This window comes from Poecilia mexicana, unplaced genomic scaffold (genome assembly GCF_051168715.1).
Source record: "Poecilia mexicana isolate PSO_F unplaced genomic scaffold, ASM5116871v1 scaffold_13, whole genome shotgun sequence".
NCBI lineage: Eukaryota > Metazoa > Chordata > Actinopteri > Cyprinodontiformes > Poeciliidae > Poecilia > Poecilia mexicana.
In genome coordinates, this window is record NW_028263382.1 from 26,212,770 (window position 1) to 26,233,658 (window position 20,889).

At 40.3% G+C, this 20,889-nt stretch overlaps 1 protein-coding gene across 1 annotated transcript; it reads right to left on the reverse strand.

The window, feature by feature from the left end:
- Positions 1-34: 34 nt before the first annotated feature.
- On the reverse strand, positions 35-20,598 carry strn4 (striatin, calmodulin binding protein 4). Its single transcript, XM_015013732.2, has 18 exons — positions 20,130-20,598; positions 12,926-13,029; positions 12,700-12,776; positions 12,542-12,620; positions 12,274-12,459; positions 10,983-11,160; positions 10,724-10,880; positions 10,132-10,227; positions 9,690-9,808; positions 9,425-9,600; positions 8,771-8,818; positions 8,563-8,684; positions 7,596-7,763; positions 6,921-7,061; positions 6,711-6,809; positions 6,529-6,615; positions 6,080-6,268; positions 35-3,765 (listed from the first exon to the last, which is right to left on the reverse strand). The coding sequence occupies exons 1-17, from the start codon at positions 20,439-20,441 to the stop codon at positions 6,099-6,101; spliced, it is 2,319 nt and encodes a 772-aa protein (XP_014869218.1). The 5' UTR covers positions 20,442-20,598; the 3' UTR covers positions 35-3,765; positions 6,080-6,098.
- Between the last annotated feature and the right edge of the window lie 291 nt (positions 20,599-20,889).

The window sequence follows — 20,889 nt, forward strand, 5'->3', positions numbered from 1 at the left end:
GTTTTCTCATTTTTCTCAGTAATGGTTCAAGAAATAAGTGTAGCCAAACTTTTTTTTTTTTATCAGAATGTAAAATTAAATTAATGAATACAAGCAGCAATAAAAAAATGTTTTAATACCCTGCAGAAATCCAGGTTAATTTCTGATCACCGCTCTCCGTTGTAAAACATCAACGTCAACATAACCTTCTGTGTAACACGCAGAGACTGTTCTTATTTCACTGTACAAAATTTTAATTTTTCATCTTTTCTTCCTTAATGACATACAACAGGCGACCCCTGTAAACAAAAAGAGTCATTTGATACAAGCCAGAATGCAGTTAAAAAATATATAAGACAAAATCAATAAAAAGCAGGTCTCTTATCCCTTGTAGTTAGAGGAAATTGTTGGAATACAGCTTTATATGATGTACAAAATATCACACAGTGATAAGTTGCTAATAAAAAAATAAAAACACAAAGAAATGAGAGTCCTTTACCTTGGCCTCTGACTGGTAACAGATTATTTCCCCCCTCCCCAACATTATTTTCAGCATTTTTCTTTTGCTTTTTAACTGTTTTGCCATTTTTTTATTTTATTTTTTTTACAAGTTTTACATCAGCCTCATCATTCACAAGTATGTCCTATGTGTAGCAAAAACGACTCTCTTCTGATACTACAGTATTTTTAAATCTTAATCATATTCATTTTTTTTAAATGAAATGCAATAAAGAAAAACAATGAAATGATCGACATTTACAGCACATAATGGGTGAATCTACTCATCGTCTACAGCCTGTTTCCGGTTTCTTTTCTAAATGTGTCACTGATTTGTCTTCACCCCCCTCAGAGAGGAGAGAGGGAACAACTCAGGGACGGAGGTCTCAGTTCAGGCGACGGAGCCACCTGCCAAACCTTCCTGCACCCCCATCTGCTCATTTCTAAACTAAGCATTCACTTTCAGATGTAGTGCAAGGTGGAAGTAAATAGTTAAGTATAGGAACAGAACATTATGACCTGCTGTGGGGCATATCTTTTTTTTTTCTTCTTTTTTCAGATTTATGTCAAACTAACAGCAGTGACATGTTGTCTAATCTCACACATTTATACAACACCCTGTTTGGACAAAAAATATACAGATTTATAATTAATTCTAGCATTGCAAAAGAAAAAAAAACATTTTGTGACCCTGTATATCAAGTTTTATGGGTCTTGAACTGAGGGCTGCTTGGGAAAAGGCTAATTTCACCTAAACCTGATAAATATGTTTGTTTTTAGATATCCATATCTAATCTAATCCGGAGGACTTTATTTACCGGATGTTAGATAATCCACAAGACATCCGGATTATCTAAATGTGGTGAAAGACCCAGCAATGATTCCACATCTCTATTTTAGTGCATGTGTTCTCCATCTTCTCCTCGTTTGTCAACATCTTAGTTTAGCTAGTTTAAACCCGACGCGGTTGCGGCTCCTCGCGCCGAAAACATTGTCGTATGCCGACAGATTGTGCACATTCAGAACCAGATGATGATTTGCAGAGATTTGTATAAACGCAGCGAAGGAAGAGACAGATGTGAGGAGTTTCAGAGGAACTGTTTAAACCCAGGGGATCGCTGGGTTACGTTCAAAACAACAAGTCAGCGAGACATACCAGGTGTCACCAGCGTCGAATAACACCCACACTTTTCTTTTTTTTTTTTACATCAATACTTCCCCCCCCCCCCCCAAGAAGAATGTTTAGTTCAGAGTTTTACACGCATCAGCATATTTGTGCTGGACTTTTAAAGACTTATTTCAACCATTCTTCACTTGGGCTGACCCATAATACAAGATAAAACTTCAATGAATTAGAAAAGAGAAAGCAGGAACACAAATTTAAATTCATTGTGGCTTTTCTCAAACTTCACTATATATATATATATATATATATATATATATATATATTTTTTTTTTTTTTTTTTAACGCCGGTAAATATTAAATTTTTGAAAAGGCCCTCATCTCAACAGTACTGAAAATATATAAGATATGCTTAAAATCCAAGTCTATGGCAGGAAACCAACCGACATGCAGTCCAATGAAAGTCGAAATAGACTGCAAAATGCTTGTGGTCAAAGTGTTATTTATTAAGGGACAATTACCAATACTTTAGTTTTTGAGTCTATCTGTGTTGTTTTGATCATGTATGGTTAAAAAAAAAATCCACAATAAATGCAAACTTGTGCCCCCAAACCTGTTTTTTTTTAAAGTTATCCTAAAATAGTTTTTTTTTTAATTTAAAAAACCATTAAAAGCTCACAAAAGAAAATGATAATTTTGCTGAGTGTTTGCAAACTTTTAACCAGAAGTCAACATTTTCCCTCGGATGCCTCTGGAGGAAGAAGGAACCCATCTTTTATCTTCAGCAGAAAGCTGAATGAGTTCTGGTGTTTCTAAAATATTAAAAACCAGCAACAAAACAACCCATAACCCCCCACCACCCCCAGAAACTGGCACCGCCTTCATGAAGCTCTTCTGAAAGCTCAAAATGACCCTCTCAGGATCAGACCTGCACACCCTGAAACAATCACAACTCTTCACATTCCTCAATCAAAACATTAACAGCGACGGCTAATTCTGAAACGTAGCCACGGCTAATGAAATGACACAACCGAAGCGGATTAAAAAAAGTGCCGACAATCACACCGAAACACGATAAACAGGTCCCTGATTCTGACTCAAGACTGACGAGGTCTTTTTGTAGCACCATGGTTTAAATAGTGCATTCACAAACACACAACGCACACGCACACACACTCCACTGTACAGTAAAAAGCACCAAACGGCAGCATCTGTGCCATTTGCCGAGAGCGCAAGGGCCAGGCTCACACCTTTACAGCCTACTGATTTCAGCTGGGGTCCTATAATCTCTATCTTCAGCCGTGTAATGTAGTGTGAGAGCATCAGTTTGAAATGGATCATGACTGTGGGTATCTGTTGTTTCAGGGGCGGTTTTTTATTTTTATTTTTTTTGCCTTTAAACAGCAACCCACAGGAGAAGACGCAGAATCACGGGACGCCACACGGAGGAATGAAACGAGATGAAGTGATAAGATATTTAAAAGTAAAGCTATTTGTTTACTGCTTAGTGTCTCCTGATATCACACACAACCGAGGTAAAACATTCTCCTATCCAAAACGTGGAACCGAACAAACACAACCTGCATGGATCCTTTGGAATGTGAGATCATTTCCAAAGCAGAGCCTGGATCGGGTGTTTCTTCTGGACCCTGTTGTTTGTCTGCCAGAAACACTTTGCTCATAAATTCAAACCGAAGATCAGAAAGGACAGGCGACGGCACAGACCTGTCAGTGAAGTGTGGGTAGTGTGTCAGCAGCGAGAGCGCATAAACGTACACGACAAGGTGCGTCTTAATAAACACAGGCAGAATGGAGAGAGGGCGAAAACAAGCTGGAGAGTGTAGTGTAGAAAAGTGATTTTTTTTTTTTTTTAAATATGATTACTTGAAAACAGAGCAGCCATAACTTTTTAAGTTGTAAAAAAGCAGTACAAGATATGATTAGTATTACAAGAAGTCACTGAGGCATCAGAGAACTGTGAGGGGCAGAAGAGGGGACGGAGGGAGGGGTTGATGTCCTGTGGTGATGACCCAGCCAGTGGGCTGCAGGACAGTTGGACGTGTTTACGTGTGTGTGATAGAGAGAGAAAGAGAGAAGAAAAGAGAGAGAGAAATTCGTCCGCTGTCATCTTCAGCATCTTTTTGCCCAGTTGCGGTTGCAGGACGCTGAAGAGACAGAAAAAGAAAGACGGGATTAGGGACCATAAAACACAAAGAGCAAAGACACATTTTCAGAAACATTTTTTCAATGCCAACAGTTTTCATACTCGGAGCATACGGATGCTTTTTAGCAAACTAAAGTTTATTTCAGTAATCCAGTGCAAAAAGTGGAAATTCACAAAACACATAATTATGTATCGCTTTCCTCTGTGAAACTGAATGACTATGAGTTACTTATCATAAAATCCTAACAACCAGTTTGTCAGATTAAGATCAATCCTGTGCCCAAAACACAACAAATACAAAAAAAAACTGACTCAATTTCAACTACTCAACTATAAAAGCTTAGAAGAAATTATAAGTCAATTAAGCAATTCTGCCAGTTGTACAGATATAAAAATACCCACAAATCCTGCCTGTCATTGTATCTGATCTGATTCAAATCATAAACTCATCCCTCCTCATCAGGTGTTTTGATAACTGCTGCTTTAATAACAGCAGTAATCAAAACAACCGAGGTAAACAAAAAGAACAATCTGGACAAAACACTACTGCAGAATTACATGCCAATGTCCAACCTTCCATTTATTTATTGCTAAACAAATAAACTTTATTGACTGATCGAAAACAATAAAAGCAGTCACTGACATTCTGCAGAATAAGGAAGCCGCTAAACAAGCTGTCTGTTCAAAGGAGGACGGTTCCAAGCACATTTCTTGTAAATTAAGTGGAAGGAAAAAGTGTGATCCAAACAACGCCCAGTTAAAATGAAATTTCTGAGCACTTCTTGCTTAGAGGGGAGGCTGATTTCATTTTCATGCTGGAATTGGCAATTAACAATGCCTGCGTAAGTGGCCAATAATTGACTAATGCCAATTATTGGCTTAAATCTGGTTTTTAAATGCAGCAGCAGCTTTGTACTTGTGATTAGTCAAATTATTTTAAACCCAACCAGAGCAAGTAATGAAAAGCATAACTTGATCAATAACTTTCCGATTTAAAGGAGAACAGATGTGCAAAAGTTTGCCACCAGTAATTAAGCCACAAAAAAAAAAAAAAAAAATATATATATATATATATATATATATATATTTTTTTTTTTAATACGTTTTCTGTGTAAGGAATCTATAAAATATGTTTTTCTTTTCGAACTGTTTATAAAAAGTTAATTACAGGTGACGATACTTTAATTTGTTGAGCTGCGCCTGTATGCAAGCAGCTTTGATGGTGCACAGAGAAACGAAAGCCATCGTAAATCTGCATCAAGAGCTGAAAGGCGCTGTAAGTGCAGGCAAACAATCTTGCCATTGTTTCTGTGGCAACAACAACAACTTTACAACATCCTGCTGGGTGACTAACTCTCTCCTCATGCGTACCACAAGGAGATCACAGAGGCTTTTCTACAACATGCAAACCTTGCTGAAAGTCTTAGAAGTAAATGAAGTGTTGCCAACAGTTTCTGCAGTAACTGAGCTCATGTCTGCTAAAGTAAAGTGGCTGCTGGATTACATAATAAGTTACTTTATTGGAACCCTTTGTGCCTCCCAGCTGTTATCTGCCGCCTCTTTACGGCCATTTGCTTCCCCCCGAACTGCATCTACATGGATCTAATTCACATAAACAGTGGAACTTGCAGATAACACGGCTCTCAGTCATTTTTGGTTTCTGAACAGCAAAACAAGCAAGAAAATGTGACCTGTAAGAGCCATTATTCAATAATTTGTAGCTTAGAGTAAAATTGGAGCTTTTACACGTTTTAGTAAGTAATATTTAGGAATTTTGAGGACATTAATTATAAAGCGTACCCTGTAAAAACCCTCTAACATTCACAAGTGAGGAACAGAGGGCTCTTTAGAACAAAGCTTTAGTTTCTAAATCCTGACATAAATACATAAAATTAGACATTCTCAACCTTAACCTCATATTGAATGTAATCTGAAAAATGTTTTAGTACATATGTTATGTCAACAGTTATAAATCCTCAACAAAAAAAGAGATTAAATAATGTTAAAAATCTTACAAAATATCAGATTATTTTCACACGAAAAATCTTTGCCACTATTTATATGCATTATTTAAATCAACATAGAAAAAAGACAAACACCATTTATACCAGCAATAAAGCTTTTTATAAAGTGTGGTGGGTTTCTAGTGATTTTTTTTTATTTTTATGTCAATTATCAAAGCTACACCAAAGCTAAGCAGCCCCAAATCTGGATCGCAAGGTCTTCTCCAGCTTTCTCTGTAAACATTTTGGAAAATATACATGATATACAGCAGCTTTGTTGCTTTACTGTTATGTTGACATCTTCCATCTTACCAAAATGGCAACAGTGGATTCACACAAAAATCTTGGCGAGTGCGTCTGCGCCAGCGCTGGCGATGAAGGGCTGGGACGGGTGGAAGGCCACGTCGTGAATGGCCTCGTCGTGCTTCTTCCTGTGGGCGGTGATTTCCTGCACGCACGTCCTGTTGTCCAGCATCCACAGACGCACCGAGCAGTCGTGGCCTGCGAGAGGTAAAGGGCAGGTGAAAGGTGGGGATGTGTGTTCAGGTCTCGCTATTGTTTCATGCAACGCCGATTATTTTATTTCCCCAGAGGAAATAAAATAATCCATCTCGTTACCTTCATTCTAAATCATCGTTAAAGACATTTTGAGTGGGAATAATAACTGGTTATCAGTGATAAAATGGGCTGGTGATTAGAAACGATCTTGAGCATTGTTTCTTCAGTCAAGATCTCGATAAGTCAAGTTGGACAATACTTACTTCCAGAGATGAGGTAAGTGCCTTTAGGGTCCGTAGTGAGGCATGTGACAGCATCCAAGTGAGCCACCATGGAGTGGACAACTTTACCTGCACAAACACATCAGCAAACTGGGATTAATCTTCGTCTCCAGAAGATTTAGGTTGTACTCAGGGAGCAACGACAGAAGATATCAAGCAGGTACCAGTCTTGTTGTCCATGAAGCGTATGGTGCGATTCTCGTGTGCAGTAATGGAAACGGGTTCATTCGGGTGACTGACGACACGATTGATTAGTTCACTGCCTGCAAGGAAAACGTACGTTCAAATGGTATTTAGCTAATTGTTTGTTCTTGAGGCAGCAGGAAAAGGTTGCTTATGGTGACAAGTTAGGGACACAGATCCTCCGAGCGTACCGTCTTTCGTTTGCGTCTCTAGCGCGGTGACGCTCTGCTCCGTGTTGAGGTCGTAGAGCAGCGTCTCTCCGCTGTCGAACGACACCACCACCTGGTTGGGGTCAGTGGTCACAAAGGCCACAGAAGTCGGGGTTCCGTGCTCTGAAAATACAGGTAAGACGATATTTTCAAAAAAAAATAAAACCACACAAAAAATACACAGTGGGGAAATTAAGAGGAATGAAAAAGTACACAGGAAACAGTGCTGGTTTTCTGAGAAACAAAATTTGGGTTTTTCTCTTGCAGTAAGCCTTGTCCATCCAGATTAAGATTAAGGAAAACTTGAAACAGAGCCCACAGTGTAATACGGTTTCAAAATATACTACTTTACACTTTTGAAATGAAATAAATATGGCAAGACATCATAACAAACCTCAAGGAATGCTACTTTTTAGAACAAATCAGTAGTTTTCTGCTCCTTTAAGAAACAATTTTGCAATGTTTTGTTGTTGCTTTGTCAGCTAAACCCATTCTACTTCCCCTCGTCTTGTGGCAGAAAACAAACCCACAACAACACCATTTATGGTTACCCGTTAACATTACTTGTTACGTGCTTTAAAAATAAAAGCAGTTTGCTGCTTTTTACGTTGCTCGACTCTCTTCGACTCTCTTCAGCCTCCATAAGCCGATCTCTACCTCTCTCCTTGTTGAAGACGGACATGCAGGGAGACGAGTTCTGAGGGTCCCAGAGGCGAATCGTGCCGTCAGCCGAGCAGGAAGCGAGACGATGGTGAACCGACGAATACGTCAGACCCCAAACGCTGTCCTCGTGGCCGTCCAGCACGCTGCTCTGAATGCCAGGATCTGAAGGGAGAGCCGCAGCTTATTAAGACTTAAAACGCATACTTGACGTGAGGATAGTGGCAAATTTTAAGATTTCGAAAACTATGTTTTAGGTCATTTTTGAAATGTGAGCGTAAACAGGGTAGATGTTGGATGCATGTGTAAAATAGTGCATGAGGCAGCAAAGGAGAACTAAATGAAATTCAACATGAAGATTTTTTTTCTCCCTAGATTTAGTTTTGTTAATTAATCTTATAAATAATAATCCACTGTCAATTATAGAAGTTGAAAAGTTATCTGTTTTATTTTTAACATTATTTAATAACTTTCCAAAAATAAAATTTCTGTGAGCACTTCTCTCCTTCACAGCGTTGGGACTTTATGCTTCAGCCACAGACTGCTGGTCAGCCCATAATTTATATACAACGTGAACAACAATGTAGTTCACACTAACGCTTCATTCTCCTAAATGGACAGCAGGTGGCAGGTTTTTGCTACTTACAAAAAAAGCAGTTTGTAGTCTCTAAGACAATTCCTTTTAATTTAATTTGCTCCCTAATTTTTAAATATCTCCATTAACGTACAAACTTCTAATTTCAAAATGCTCAAAATTCTTGCAGCTTTTATAACATTCTGACCTTTTGTGCACAATACAGATGATGGGTTAAGCAATAAAGCCTCGAAACTCAACACTGTATTTCAGATTCACGTTCCGCTTTTCACCATGCTTATGCAGATGTGAAAAATCAAAACACAGCGTAGGGATGTGCTTTATTGGCCAACGGAGTCCCATGAAGCTGAGCAAACCGCGACGTCTCACCGTAGTTATCGTAAGGGTCTACGTTGAGGTCGGGCATCTTCCAACATCTGACGCTTCCGTCCAGACCGCCGCTGTAGCAGGACTCTCCGTCCTCACTCATGGTCAGCGACAGCACGGCTCCGCTACGAAAACACAGACAGATGGCAGTGGCTTGTTTTCAGGGGAAAAACAGTGTTACTCATTTTTGCACGTCAGACACTGAACTCACCTGTGTGCCCTGAAGGTGTAGATGGGCTCAACGTCCAAAGCTGCGTTCCTGTAGAGGGACACAACTTGTTATATGTGCTTTGTACCTCAAAGTCTCTGCTTCCCCCCATGGCGTCTTGAGAAAGTATTTATACATATTGAACCTATTCACATTTTGTCATACTACAACCTCAAACTTCAGTGATTCTACTAGGATTTTACGTGACAGATCACAGGAACGTATAACTGATGGTAAATGGTGCTCAAACGTTTTTGCAAACAATGTGGAAAAAGAAATTTGGGTCTTTAAGTCTAATTCTCCTGAGTAAATTAACAATCTGCCTTCAGAAATAAACCAACACCTGTGTGTAACCTGATCCCAGTGTAAATCCAGCCACAGAGCATTATCAGTAATAGAGCGAAGACGTCCATGGGAACTCTGGAGGAGCTGCTACTCATGCACTAAGCAAATCTGATTTTATAGAAGAGCTAAATAAACAAAGCTAAATAATTCAAACTTTCATTTATGGAAAAACAAAATGCTTCATATTCCACTTTATAAATATGCATCACATTTGCTTGGTACATCTCTTAAAATCTCAATGTAGCACGACAAAGCTCGTAGAATCACAGTAAAGTGCAGCCCTTTGCAAGTCACTGCATTTCCTTCTCTTACTTTTTTGAGTGCATGGCCTTGTTGAGGTTCCACAGCTTTAGCGTGCCGTCCTCAGACGCCGTGAGCAGCACAGCTTGGCTGGGGTGGAACGTCAACGCCCGGATGGCGTCAAAGTGGCTGCGCAGCGTGAAGCGAGGATTCCAGGTCTTCTTGAACTCTTCTCTGTTGTCCTGCATCTGGTGGGGCGCAAAATAAAAGTGAGGCACCACCTTATTGTTGAGTTATGTGCTGAACAGAGGGTCGACCAGGTGGGATGTGTATTTACATCAATGGAGAGTTCATTGTCGTTGGCGACGGTGAGATCCGCCAGTTCACCCAGGTTCATGTCGCCTCCTCCAACGGCGTCCATGATGAAGACATCAGAGGAGAATCCAAGGGCACCACCTGCAGGTCGAATGGGGAAAAGCATGTTACCCCCGTCATTGTTTAAAAAAAAAAAACATGCTGCAAGTTCTCCACAGCGAAGAACTTTAGAAAGCTGTGCTCTTTTATTCTGGGTGCATTACTCCCACACAGTGTACCAAAGATAACATTTACAGGTGTAGGCGTAGTCTTCTAACACAAGCTTTAAAACTGAGCAAATTAAGCTTGAATTTCAGTGTCCAAGCTACAACCGTGTGTGTGTGGGAGTACACTGGTGAAATAACTCAGGTGTGGATTTTTTTTCTTCTTCTTTTTGATGAGCATATTAGAAAAAAAACCCTCACCTTCCCCGGAGCGAGCCTGTCCCGATACAGACGGGGGCGGAGATGGTTTGGGTGGGAAGTCCGACATCATGCCTTGCAGCTTGTTCCTGCGGTTTTCTGAACCCGGCGAGAAGAGGGAGAGAGAAAACATCCAGTCAGTTCCGAGAGGCGGAGGAATGACGGAGAGGCCAGCGGATGAAACGAATGGAAGGAGAAGAAAAGCGGGAAAAAAAAGAAGACGCACTACATACCTTAAATATACATATAAGACCCTCAATCTACTTTACATCCACTTTCATGGGTGAAACATCTACATGGTGTACTTATGGTTTCAAGGAATGAAATGTGAGCACATGACCAGTGAAGGCAGCATGCGTGATCACCTTTTCAAGCTGCACAATATACAAGACAAAGATGACAGCCACACAGATCTAGAGATCGTGAAACAGGACAGAGAGACAGGCGGTTGGGAAAAAAAGAGATCTGTTTTTATTGACGAGAAAAGATGCCAAAGACACAACAGGACGTAGGAGGTAAAAAGGTGAGCGAGTGGAGGCAGAGAAGACAGTCGGCAGTGATCCTGGCAGTGCTGACAACTACTGTAGCGGCGTACCTATCTCCCGTCCATCGCCCGAGATCCGGGCCTCTCCCGCCCCCTCCCCATCCTCCCCCGAGCCCAGAAAGTCAAATTCATTCAGGGCGTCTTCTGAGTCGTCCTCATCCTCCTCGTCCTCCGGGTCCAGATCTGTAGTCATGGGCTCTGAAGTTATCTGGACAGCAGAAAAAAAGTAAAAAGCAAACAGAGATACAGTTGGCGTGACGAGCAGCTTGTCGTTTGTGACAACTCATCAGGCTCAACTCACTGAGCTCACCTTTACACGGGGCTTTTTGATTTTGCGCGGACCGTCGATGCAGTCAGTGGTCATGCCTTGGAAGTCGTCTTCCTCGTCACTGTCTTCTTCGTCGTCGTCCTCGCAGCCGGGAAGGAAGGGGATCTTATCGAGCACCGAGCTGCCGACGCTCTCCTTGGAGCTTTCTTTGCCTGCGTTCCTGTTAAAACGTACAGAGAGCAACATTTTCACACAGCTCAACACTGTGAAAAGATAAAACAATTATGTGAAAACAATTTTATTTGGAGTTTACGCGGCATTTTTAATGTTGCGATTAGTTTATATTTATATTTTTTCTTTCAGGTCCTTATGATGGTCTCTTAGTGACCGTTTGCTTCATTTTACGTCGCAATTCAAAGGAAATCCATCCTGACCCTCAAGTTTCCATGCAAAATAATGGAATTAAAACATTTTTTCCATCTACTCTGTAGTGTGTCTTAACTCATTTTTGGCTACTTGCTCTTTACACAAATGTACATTTTTGTGGGGTCTGGTCAAACATTAGCTCTATATCTAAATATAACTTGAAGAATATAATACACTGTGCCTTTACCAAAAGCAGAACTTCAGTATGTTTATTTCTATTTTTGTAAAAATTCCTTACGTTTACTGTTTCACCTCTGTTTTTTTGTTTTTTTTTTGGTATTTTAAACCCTGTGGATGAATAATAAATGCCCCCTTTAATATTTCTGAATGAGTGCTAATTTTAGCCAGTAAATCAAAACCAACAAAATTGACAGGTCAAATATTAAATTACAGTTTTCACTTTAATATAAATCAATATAAAATCACTGCATTTGTAAAGCATTATTAGCCAAGAGCTGGGATAGTTTTAAGAAAACTAATCAATGAAAGAAAGAAAAAAGTCTGGAAAAATCTAACATTTTTCATACTCGACTTTCCTTCTTTCCTGCTAAAATAAAAAGTTTACACTACATTTTTCAGACTTTCAATCCTGCATATTTTAGTATGCATTTTAGTCACCATAATTTCAAAATGCCTTCAACAGGATCCATATCCGATATCAGATCAGGAATATTAAGACTCATTTCAAACAAAGTGAATATTTTTGATACTTTTTAAGCTACAACTTAAAAAGACAGCGATATGATGAGTAAGCCAGATTTGATTTTGTCTAGGTTAATGTATTTTATTGTAACTTTATTTTAAATACTGCTTTGACCTCTTTTTTATGAGCCATCCAAAGTCATGGTTAGGACTCTCAGTACCTCACTACTGTGATCGCCAAGTTGCAGCAGTAAAAATGTCTCACTTTTTAATTTGTTCTTCTATTTGTCTGACCAACAACGAGTCTCCAGCCGCTCGGGGTTCTGGTTCCGGACAGCCGTCACTCGACGGGGGCCCGTTGGCCTCCGGGCTGCTCCGCCCCAGCAGGGAGCGCACACGTTTGGAGCGCATGTCTAAGATGGTGTCTGAATAGCCGACTTCCTCCAGGTACCTGTGTTACAGGGGCAAAACTCTCAGGACGGCTCCTGGAAAAAAAAGGTTCTTGAATCATCGACGTGAAAAGCGCGGCGTACTTGCGTAGTAGTTGACGACCCTCTTTCCATGACATTTGATTGGGTGGCTCGGAGTCGGTCTCAGCTGGTCCGTTGGGAACTAAGGAAATGAAAGCACAACGTAGATCATGTAATATATCCACATAACTAACTGGATTAAAAAAAAAATTAAAACATACGCTGATCTGCCTCCATCTCAGGCTTCTTGTCTCCAGGACTCTGGTCGTTTCCAGATTTCAGCTTCTGGTGCTTAGCCCTGGAAGCAAAAAAAAAAAGAAATCCCACAAGATCAACGTTAAAGGAGACAAACGTCCATCCTAACTAGATCACAACATCTACAGGATGTAAAACCTTTGGTAAAGGTTACTGAGGACAAAAAGATCACTTTACTGTCTTGTACTTCACCTTTCTTGTTTGAGGGCATACTCCAACATTTTGATCCGCCTCACTAGGTCTTGTTTCATGTTCTCCTGGCCTTTCCTTTCCCCCTGCAGGAATGCCACCTGAGCCTGACACACAGAAATATGGCCATAAACAACACAGAACACATCCTGGAAAACAAACATGAGCGCCATCATGAGCAGGGGAGGGAAGTAGCAAGAAGAAGGAAGTCTTGATGTGGCAAGCACTTAAAACACAACTTCTTGAAATCCAGAGCCATAAGTCAAAGGACTCTTATTTTTAAACCACTGCTGGCGAAGGCCTGAGTGCGCAGATGCAGACGAGAAAAAACAAGAAACAGTCCAGCTGAATTCAAACGCTCTCTTGTAAGACACATCCTTCCTTTCTCATTTCCTGTGTCCGTTTCCTTCCTCGGTGCTGATAGGACTCCCAACTTGAGGAAAGGCTTTTCTTTTCACAGCCCATTCTGGCCATTTATCAAAACAAGGAGATTTGTGAAGGAAAAATGATAAGAAGTTGGTTTTTTTGTTGTTGTTTTTTTTAAAGGAATCTGGACAAAATCGTGATAGGATTAGAGCAGGTGCATGGTCAGAGTTCACTGAATCACATCAGACTTCTCGAATCTTGCCCTCTTTCCCCCCAAAACATCCTAAAAAAAATGTGATTCCAACTACAAGTAGGTTAAAAAGCTCTAACCCAGTTCTACTTTAAGCATATCCAAGCAAGAGGCTATGCAAGAGCATTGCAAATTTCCTCCCTGAAACTTTCCGTACCAAGTCGCATCAGAGCATAACTAGAGCTTATTTTACAGCCCATTTCTCCCCTGCTCGCCCCAGTCTGTGTCTGTGAGGCTCCTCCTACACTCGGTTCTGTAAAACTAGAACAGTCTAAAAACCGGCGCCTCATGGGGCAGAAGCTCGGCCTGCTCCAGACAGTAGATGTAGATCTACGAGGAGGGCTCACACCAACGCAGACGGCTGTGTCATGATTAAGGAGGAACACGAGATAATCTGCCAAGTAAACCTCGCTGCTGCTGAGTAATCCTGATTAATGCAATGTCGTTTCATAGACTAATCGAAGGGCTTTGGAGATGAGAAAAAAAAATGTTCAGACGTGAATACTGAAGGTATAATCTCTAAAACAGAGATATGTTTGCTTGTGTGGTTTAGATTTGAACTAATCTCGGAACAGCAGATGGGTCTGTGCAAGAAACTGTTTTACCATGAATGGACAACAATGCGAGAACATATTTACAGTATTTATGTGGGTTTATAATGCCTGGTTGCAGTTAAGAGCATATCCAATGTTCGGTTTTGCAATGGTAGAAGCAAACTGGCCATGTTTGCCACATTGTTAGATTTTCACAGTGCACTAAAATGCAAGTTAAGGTTCTGCTCGACTGGGTCCTGGCCTGGTTATGAAGGTGCAAACATCAGAAAAGTAGACAGAAATGTGTTAAAAATAGTTCTGCTCAAACCCATCGTCGGTATATTAACTAACAGAAAAACAAAAACAAAAACACAAAAAGAGGGGAGGTTAAGGCACACACACGCCACATTATCCCAGGCCGGGTTTAAATCGTCCTCAGCAGCCATGCCAAACACTGTTGTTGTGACAAGTAGCTACAGATATGGGCCTGTCAAGTTCCTGTCTTATAAATGATCCCATTCAACAATGCATTTCCTCATTTTCGCCTCTCAGGAATCTTTCCCCTTCATCTACAAAAAGTAGGACACACATTTTTTACTCATACTTGCACACAAACAAGCCCCAACCTGCCCTCATTCACTGATAGGCATCACACCACGGAGCTCCTTGTTTCACACCGGAGGACGCAACCTTCAACCGCGTAGCTGCCCACTGCAGCGGTGATCGGTGCCCTTGTTCGTTTTTATTTCATTACATTAGCAAAACAGCACTGCATCACAAGTATAGACATGTAAACGTTTAGCTGTAGTTTAAAGATAAAACTTTAAAATACCCAGAGTGATGCAAATGTTTAAAAAAGTTCTAGATGTAACAATCAAGATGCCACTAACTTTTGGTTTCATGTCTGAGATGTCAAGTTTGATTTTTTTTTTTTTTTTTTTTTTTTTAAAGTATAATAAAAGAAAAGAGTGCTTCAGGTTCTTTGATGAGTAAAATTTTAATTTAACATGAAAATAAAGAAATTATTAGATTACTTATCTTATGCATCTAAAGATATGCCCCAAACCTTTATCTGATTTTTATTAAACACAAATTTAAGCACCACAATTTAAAAAAAATAAAAATAATCAAAGTACATACAGATGTTGATGTATAAATACCAAATGTTTGACATTTAGTAAATAAAAAATAAATAAATAACTGATTTTTCTGTATTGACCTGCTGATCACCAATCAGAGCTTCCTGGTAAAACAAGGTGATAAAGTCAGAGGCACATGTAATATGTGCCTAATAATGAATAATGAATAATTGAATGTTTACATTCAAATCTAAGCTTTGAATGAAAATCTGAATCGGTGTTTTCTTTCTGGTTTTCTTTTGCTTCCATCACTTCTACCTTTTTGCCAACAAGAGCAGGTTCAAGAATCTTTGTGTCTGAGCTGATCGGACCAAACACAAAACAAAGCAACTCATTGATCTGCTACTAAAGATGATTCATCAACTGTTTTGAAGCAGCAGATTAACATCCCTTCTCACTTTTACAAAATGTATTATTAAAGTGTTTTGCTTATAAAAACTCGGTATACAGGATACGGCCTTGCTAGTGACACGGGACTTACAGTACAGATGTCATCTTAGTAAAACAAACACAAAGGGAACTTTACTGGGAGCGCACCTGCCATGTCATCTGATCTCTCTTTCTTGTGTCTGCGTTTTCGTCTGTGTGACCCATTGCTGCTGACCTTTCTAAAATACACCGTCACCTGGAGAGCCGACACAGGTTTGACCTGTTCTGTCAGTCCTTGTCCTCCAGCTACACAGAAGGGTCAAAGGGCAAGCTTTCCGTCCCTGCTGACCATCGATTTAGCCATTCTCATTGCTCTTAAAAAAATAATAATAAAAAGACAAAGTCCAAAAGCAAACAAGTAGATCAACAGACATTTTCTGGGACAGAGCCTGCTGGAGTAGAGAAAAAAGTGTGTTTATGCAGAGTCACTTGGGAAATAAATCCTAAAAGGTAGGACCTCCAGGCTGAGTTAAAAAAAATGAGACTAGGAAGGAATAAAACAAGTGTGTGGTGATTAAACATAATAAAGTCAAACAGGCTCACAAAGTACAAAGATTAAATCTCAGGCAGTTTCTGGAGAAACGATTTTTACTACTTGAACTTTCTCATATTTAGATGCATTAAAGCCAGAAACGTCAACGTATTCTATTGAGACTTTAGAAGACAGACCAACACAAACTGGTGCGCTTTGCAAAGTGGAACAGTAATGATACATAGTCTTCAAATAGCTTACAGATACAAGACTGAAAAGTGTGCCATGAACTTTGGATCCACCCCCTTTTGATCTGATTCCCCTAAATAAAATCCAGTGCAACCAGGAGTCACCTGATAAGTAAAAAGAGATTTGGAGATGGCAGCATCATTCTGTGAGGATTTTGTTTTCTCTCCAATGGGGCTGATGGGAAGACAGATGGGCAATCCTAGAAACACAGTTTGAGGTTGGGGAAAAGGTTAACTTTCCAGTAATAAAACAACCCTAAACAAACAGCCAGGAAGCACTTAGGTCAAATTATTTTTAGTCAAATGAGGACTTCAATCAAACTACTGTTCAACAAAGAAGAGTTATCAAAAAGTCACTTGCAGCTGCAACTGTATAACAAAGGGCAATGCTATGGTGTATTCTTGGATCATATTTTTAGATGACAAAATGTGTAGCTAAATACGTTTTTTGCAGCACTGAATAACAGAAAAAAGTAAATGCAAGAAGAAAGAAAGCATGGCTAGAAATATCGCAATGCCTACAGATGTCATGCTTGTGTCAAAGCTAAGAGAGTGCAACTATTAATTAGAGATCAGTACCCAGGGGCCCTAAAGCCCACAGTCAACAGGAAGTAATGCCTTGTGGGTAACCAATAGTCTGTCTGCACATAAGTGGCCTGGCTAACAATGTATCGCAGCAGTGCTGTGATTTGACAGAAACCTTTTTTCCTTTTTCCCCCCCTGTCAAAAAAACTATTCCAAGACACAAAGGTAAACAACCACCCTTCTGCTGCTTGTCCTACGTTTGACCCGAAACGTCCCACCTGGTTCAGAGAGGCGGGGAAGACGTCAATTGTCGGCCTGTCAGCGCAGACAGGACACCACAGGTGGCCTCTTAGACGAACAACACGCTCACAGAGGGAACACGTGTGGCGGTCTTGCAGAGACACGCCATGCTACAAAGACGCAACAAAGTCTCCCACCATGCACACAAAAAGTGTCAACTCTCTGTCCAACATTGAAGTTTTTTTTGTTTTTTTTTAGTTGCCCCCTGATTTTTATGAACATGTTTGTGATTCAATTATAAAAGCTTGAAATTAAGTGCACAAGCAGTCTTGTGTAGACATCACCGAAGCTAAATATACTTCACACGCGTTCTGCGTGTTGTTAATTGTGCAGGATGTAGCCAGCGGGCAAACTAACTGGCATGTTGAGAGCTCTTCAAGCATGCTGGCAACAAAAGCCAGAGGCCTGTGGGTGTTAAAATGTAAGCTAGGTCATTTTTTTCCAGCACCACGCTGCAGTGTTCCCCTTCGCTCCTCCAGCTCAGGTCACTGTGCTAATTGTACCTGTGAAGCCAGATCATGTGCTCCAAAATACTTACATGCAAACCCAGTTATAATGGCCTGCTGGACGTGGCGGTGACCCGTTTCTGATTTCTCTTCTCGGTTTCTCTTCCGTGTGCCCATAAAAGAAGCGAGCGCTGCCAGTTTGTTATTGTTCATCCATATTTTATCGGGTTCCTATTTATAAACTACATAGGTTTGAGTCAGGGGGCCAAACAGAGTGGAGGAGTACCACAGCAAAAGAAATTAAATGTCTGCAGAAACACTCCAAAGAAGACAAGAGGCATGTCTTAATGTAAGTGTAAGATAAAACAGTAGATAAAGCAGAGCAGTTGCTGTTCCAACTATTCACAAGAGCAGTTTTTAGACTAAAGCAAAATCCTACGTCTATGCAGGAGAGAAACATTTATCTTGTGCAACTTGGCATCTGAACAACTGGGATCACCGTGGGACTCGTGGTTTGCTCACGGGCATTTTTCTCCCACTGACTCACACGTTCACCAAGCCACTTTTACACGCGCAGATCGATGACCTTTAAAGTCGTAGGCCTACACGTCCAACCTAAAGGCAGGCCCTGCGCTCGCATTAGTAAGCTGCAGATCATTGCATATCGACAAAAAAAAAATTTCCCCCGCACCAGTGAGTCATTTATTTGTCCGCCAGTTCAAAGGGCGGGCGGGCTTTACTTTGAGTGCCACCACCGCACACACAGATATACATTTTACTGTACATCGGGACTGTTATGAATCAGGGAATAGCATCTGTGGAAAGGAGCTTTTGTTGCAAAAAAACTCATCCTGATCAATCATTTTGCCAAGAAAAAAGCTTGAACTATCGTATTTCACTATTCATCAAATAACTATTATTTTCTAATTAACTGGTATTGAAGAATAAGAGAGAAATAGTTTTAAAACTCATTGTTCCCACAACTCCAAGTCCTTCAACTGAAATATCAGAGTGTCAGTGACGGGGGTTTTGCGGGTTTTATGGACACCCAATTTGTTGTTGTGTTCTGGTGATAAGTAAAAAGAGCGCAATCACATTTCAACCGTCTGGAAATATGTCCAGTCACAAAATAAATAAATAATATCAGACTGTAATGGTGTGGATGGGAAGCGGGCATGAGATGGTAACCGGTATCCTACAGCTTAACATGCTTTTAGTGAGATGTCAGTGAGCGCTACGCCTGAATGAAGACTCCTGGTGTTTTGCTTTAACTTAAATGACAAATTCAGTTGCTTTGACATACATCTGGTCAGCAACTGGATGAAACGCAAAGAAATACCACCTCTTAAAACTGTTCTACTTGTGGACAAAAATACAAAACAGACAGACTGTGTGGAGTGCCACACGTCACCCTTATTAAGGTAACTACAGATAGTAAGCTACAAGCAGCATGTTTGTTAAGCTGCTAACTACAGACTGGCTTCCCAAGCAGATAGCCTAACTAATTAAGTAGCTAAGTTTAGCTGCGTTACTATATATAGAACAGGACAACAAAAACATAAAATATGTACTGTTTGAAAATATTTTCCTAAGTCTGTACATTTGAATTCCAATGATTATTACTTCTGTAATAATGAACATGCTACAATATTGTATTCTCAGCAGCATTAGAGAGGAGTGTTGTTTTTCTGTTTCAAATACAAAAACACATTTGATCATATTATCCTTGTTTTTAGAGTTTCAATAACCTGATCTTTTTTTTTAAATCAAAGGTCATCATTTAAAATACTGGGAATCTCACAATATCTATATTCGCCTTCAAAACACAATATTTAAAACACAAAACTATTCTGCATTTCAATTAAGTTTTGGGTTTGTTTTTTTCTCTCTTAATCTTTTTAGTCAAATACGAATTACTCAATAATGCAGTGATTTCACCTCAAAGCTGCATGTCACTGACCTCCTAACCACAACAGAGAAACCACATGAGAATGTGTTTAAAAATCAGAAAATGGCCTCTTGGTTCAGTTTCGCATGAATGTCAAAAAACAGTCTATGTAAAGAGCTGTGGGTAGGACATGTCTTTGAAAAAAAGATATCAAAGTAAGAAGAAGACAATCAGACGAGAACTGTTTACGTCGATTTTGACGGCTTGTTTTTGTTTGCCAACATACATTTAACCAGCATGAATTAATGTGAGATGAAAACCTTGTTTGTTTCGCTTATGGAGAAGAGTGGTAGCTGTTTTCATTATTGCGAACATTAAGTGGTACACTTCCTTTTATTGTACAGTATTAATGCATCCTTGTCGGTGCAATATGTTAGCCCATTAGCATGCCGTCTCTTTGACACTGATTTTAGGGCACATGAACACCTACAAAGCAAAGCTAAAAATGCTGTGATGTTTTCTTGTTTGTTTGTTTTGCTTGTTTTTCGTCCTGAGTCTGTTTTTTGTGTAAAACCAACTAACGCATGCTTTATGTAAATAAATAAAATTACCCTGAGTTCGTCCCTCTCAGCCTCCCAGCGGTATTTCTCGGCCTGGAAGCGTCCCCACTCGTACTGGATGAAGTGCAGGATCCCGGGAAGCGTCATACCCGAGTCCCCGTCCTGCGCCTCTCGAGGCAGGAACGACCCGGGGATGGCTCCGGCTGCCGCTGCCATTGGCCCGACTCCGGCACCCGATGTCGTCTGGCCCGGTCCTGCTTTGGGCCCGTTAGGGTTGCGCCCCGCTCCGCTAGTACCACTGCCTCCGCCGCCACCGCCTCCGGAGTTCGGGTTTGGTCCTCCGCCGGATCTGTCCGCCTCCATTTCACCGTTCAACCTTTCGCCAGGATAATTATTTGGAAACAAGCAGGCTGTATAAACAAAATAATTTCAAAAACACTACCCCGAACCCTTTACAGCTGTTCACTACAAGCTGCCCTCTATTCTTCCCTTTCTCAAACGACAGTGAGTCGAATTACTATTCAGTTAGTAAAATACTACACTTCCGCTTTCAAATTTTCAGAATAAAACATAACCCTGACAGTGTTCACAGCAGCTCATTTCTTTAGGGGCCACGTTTAACAGATACATTTGTACATATTTTTCATAAACATTTAAACAAATATACACCATAATATAACTATTTTATACAATATTTCTAAAACAAACGTTCTCCATTTGCTTGCGACCTTTATTTTGTGTAACCTCTTCCCCGCGTTTGCTGTCGGAAGGGTTCTGAAATTGTGTGACAAATAACGGGACTCTTTCCTCT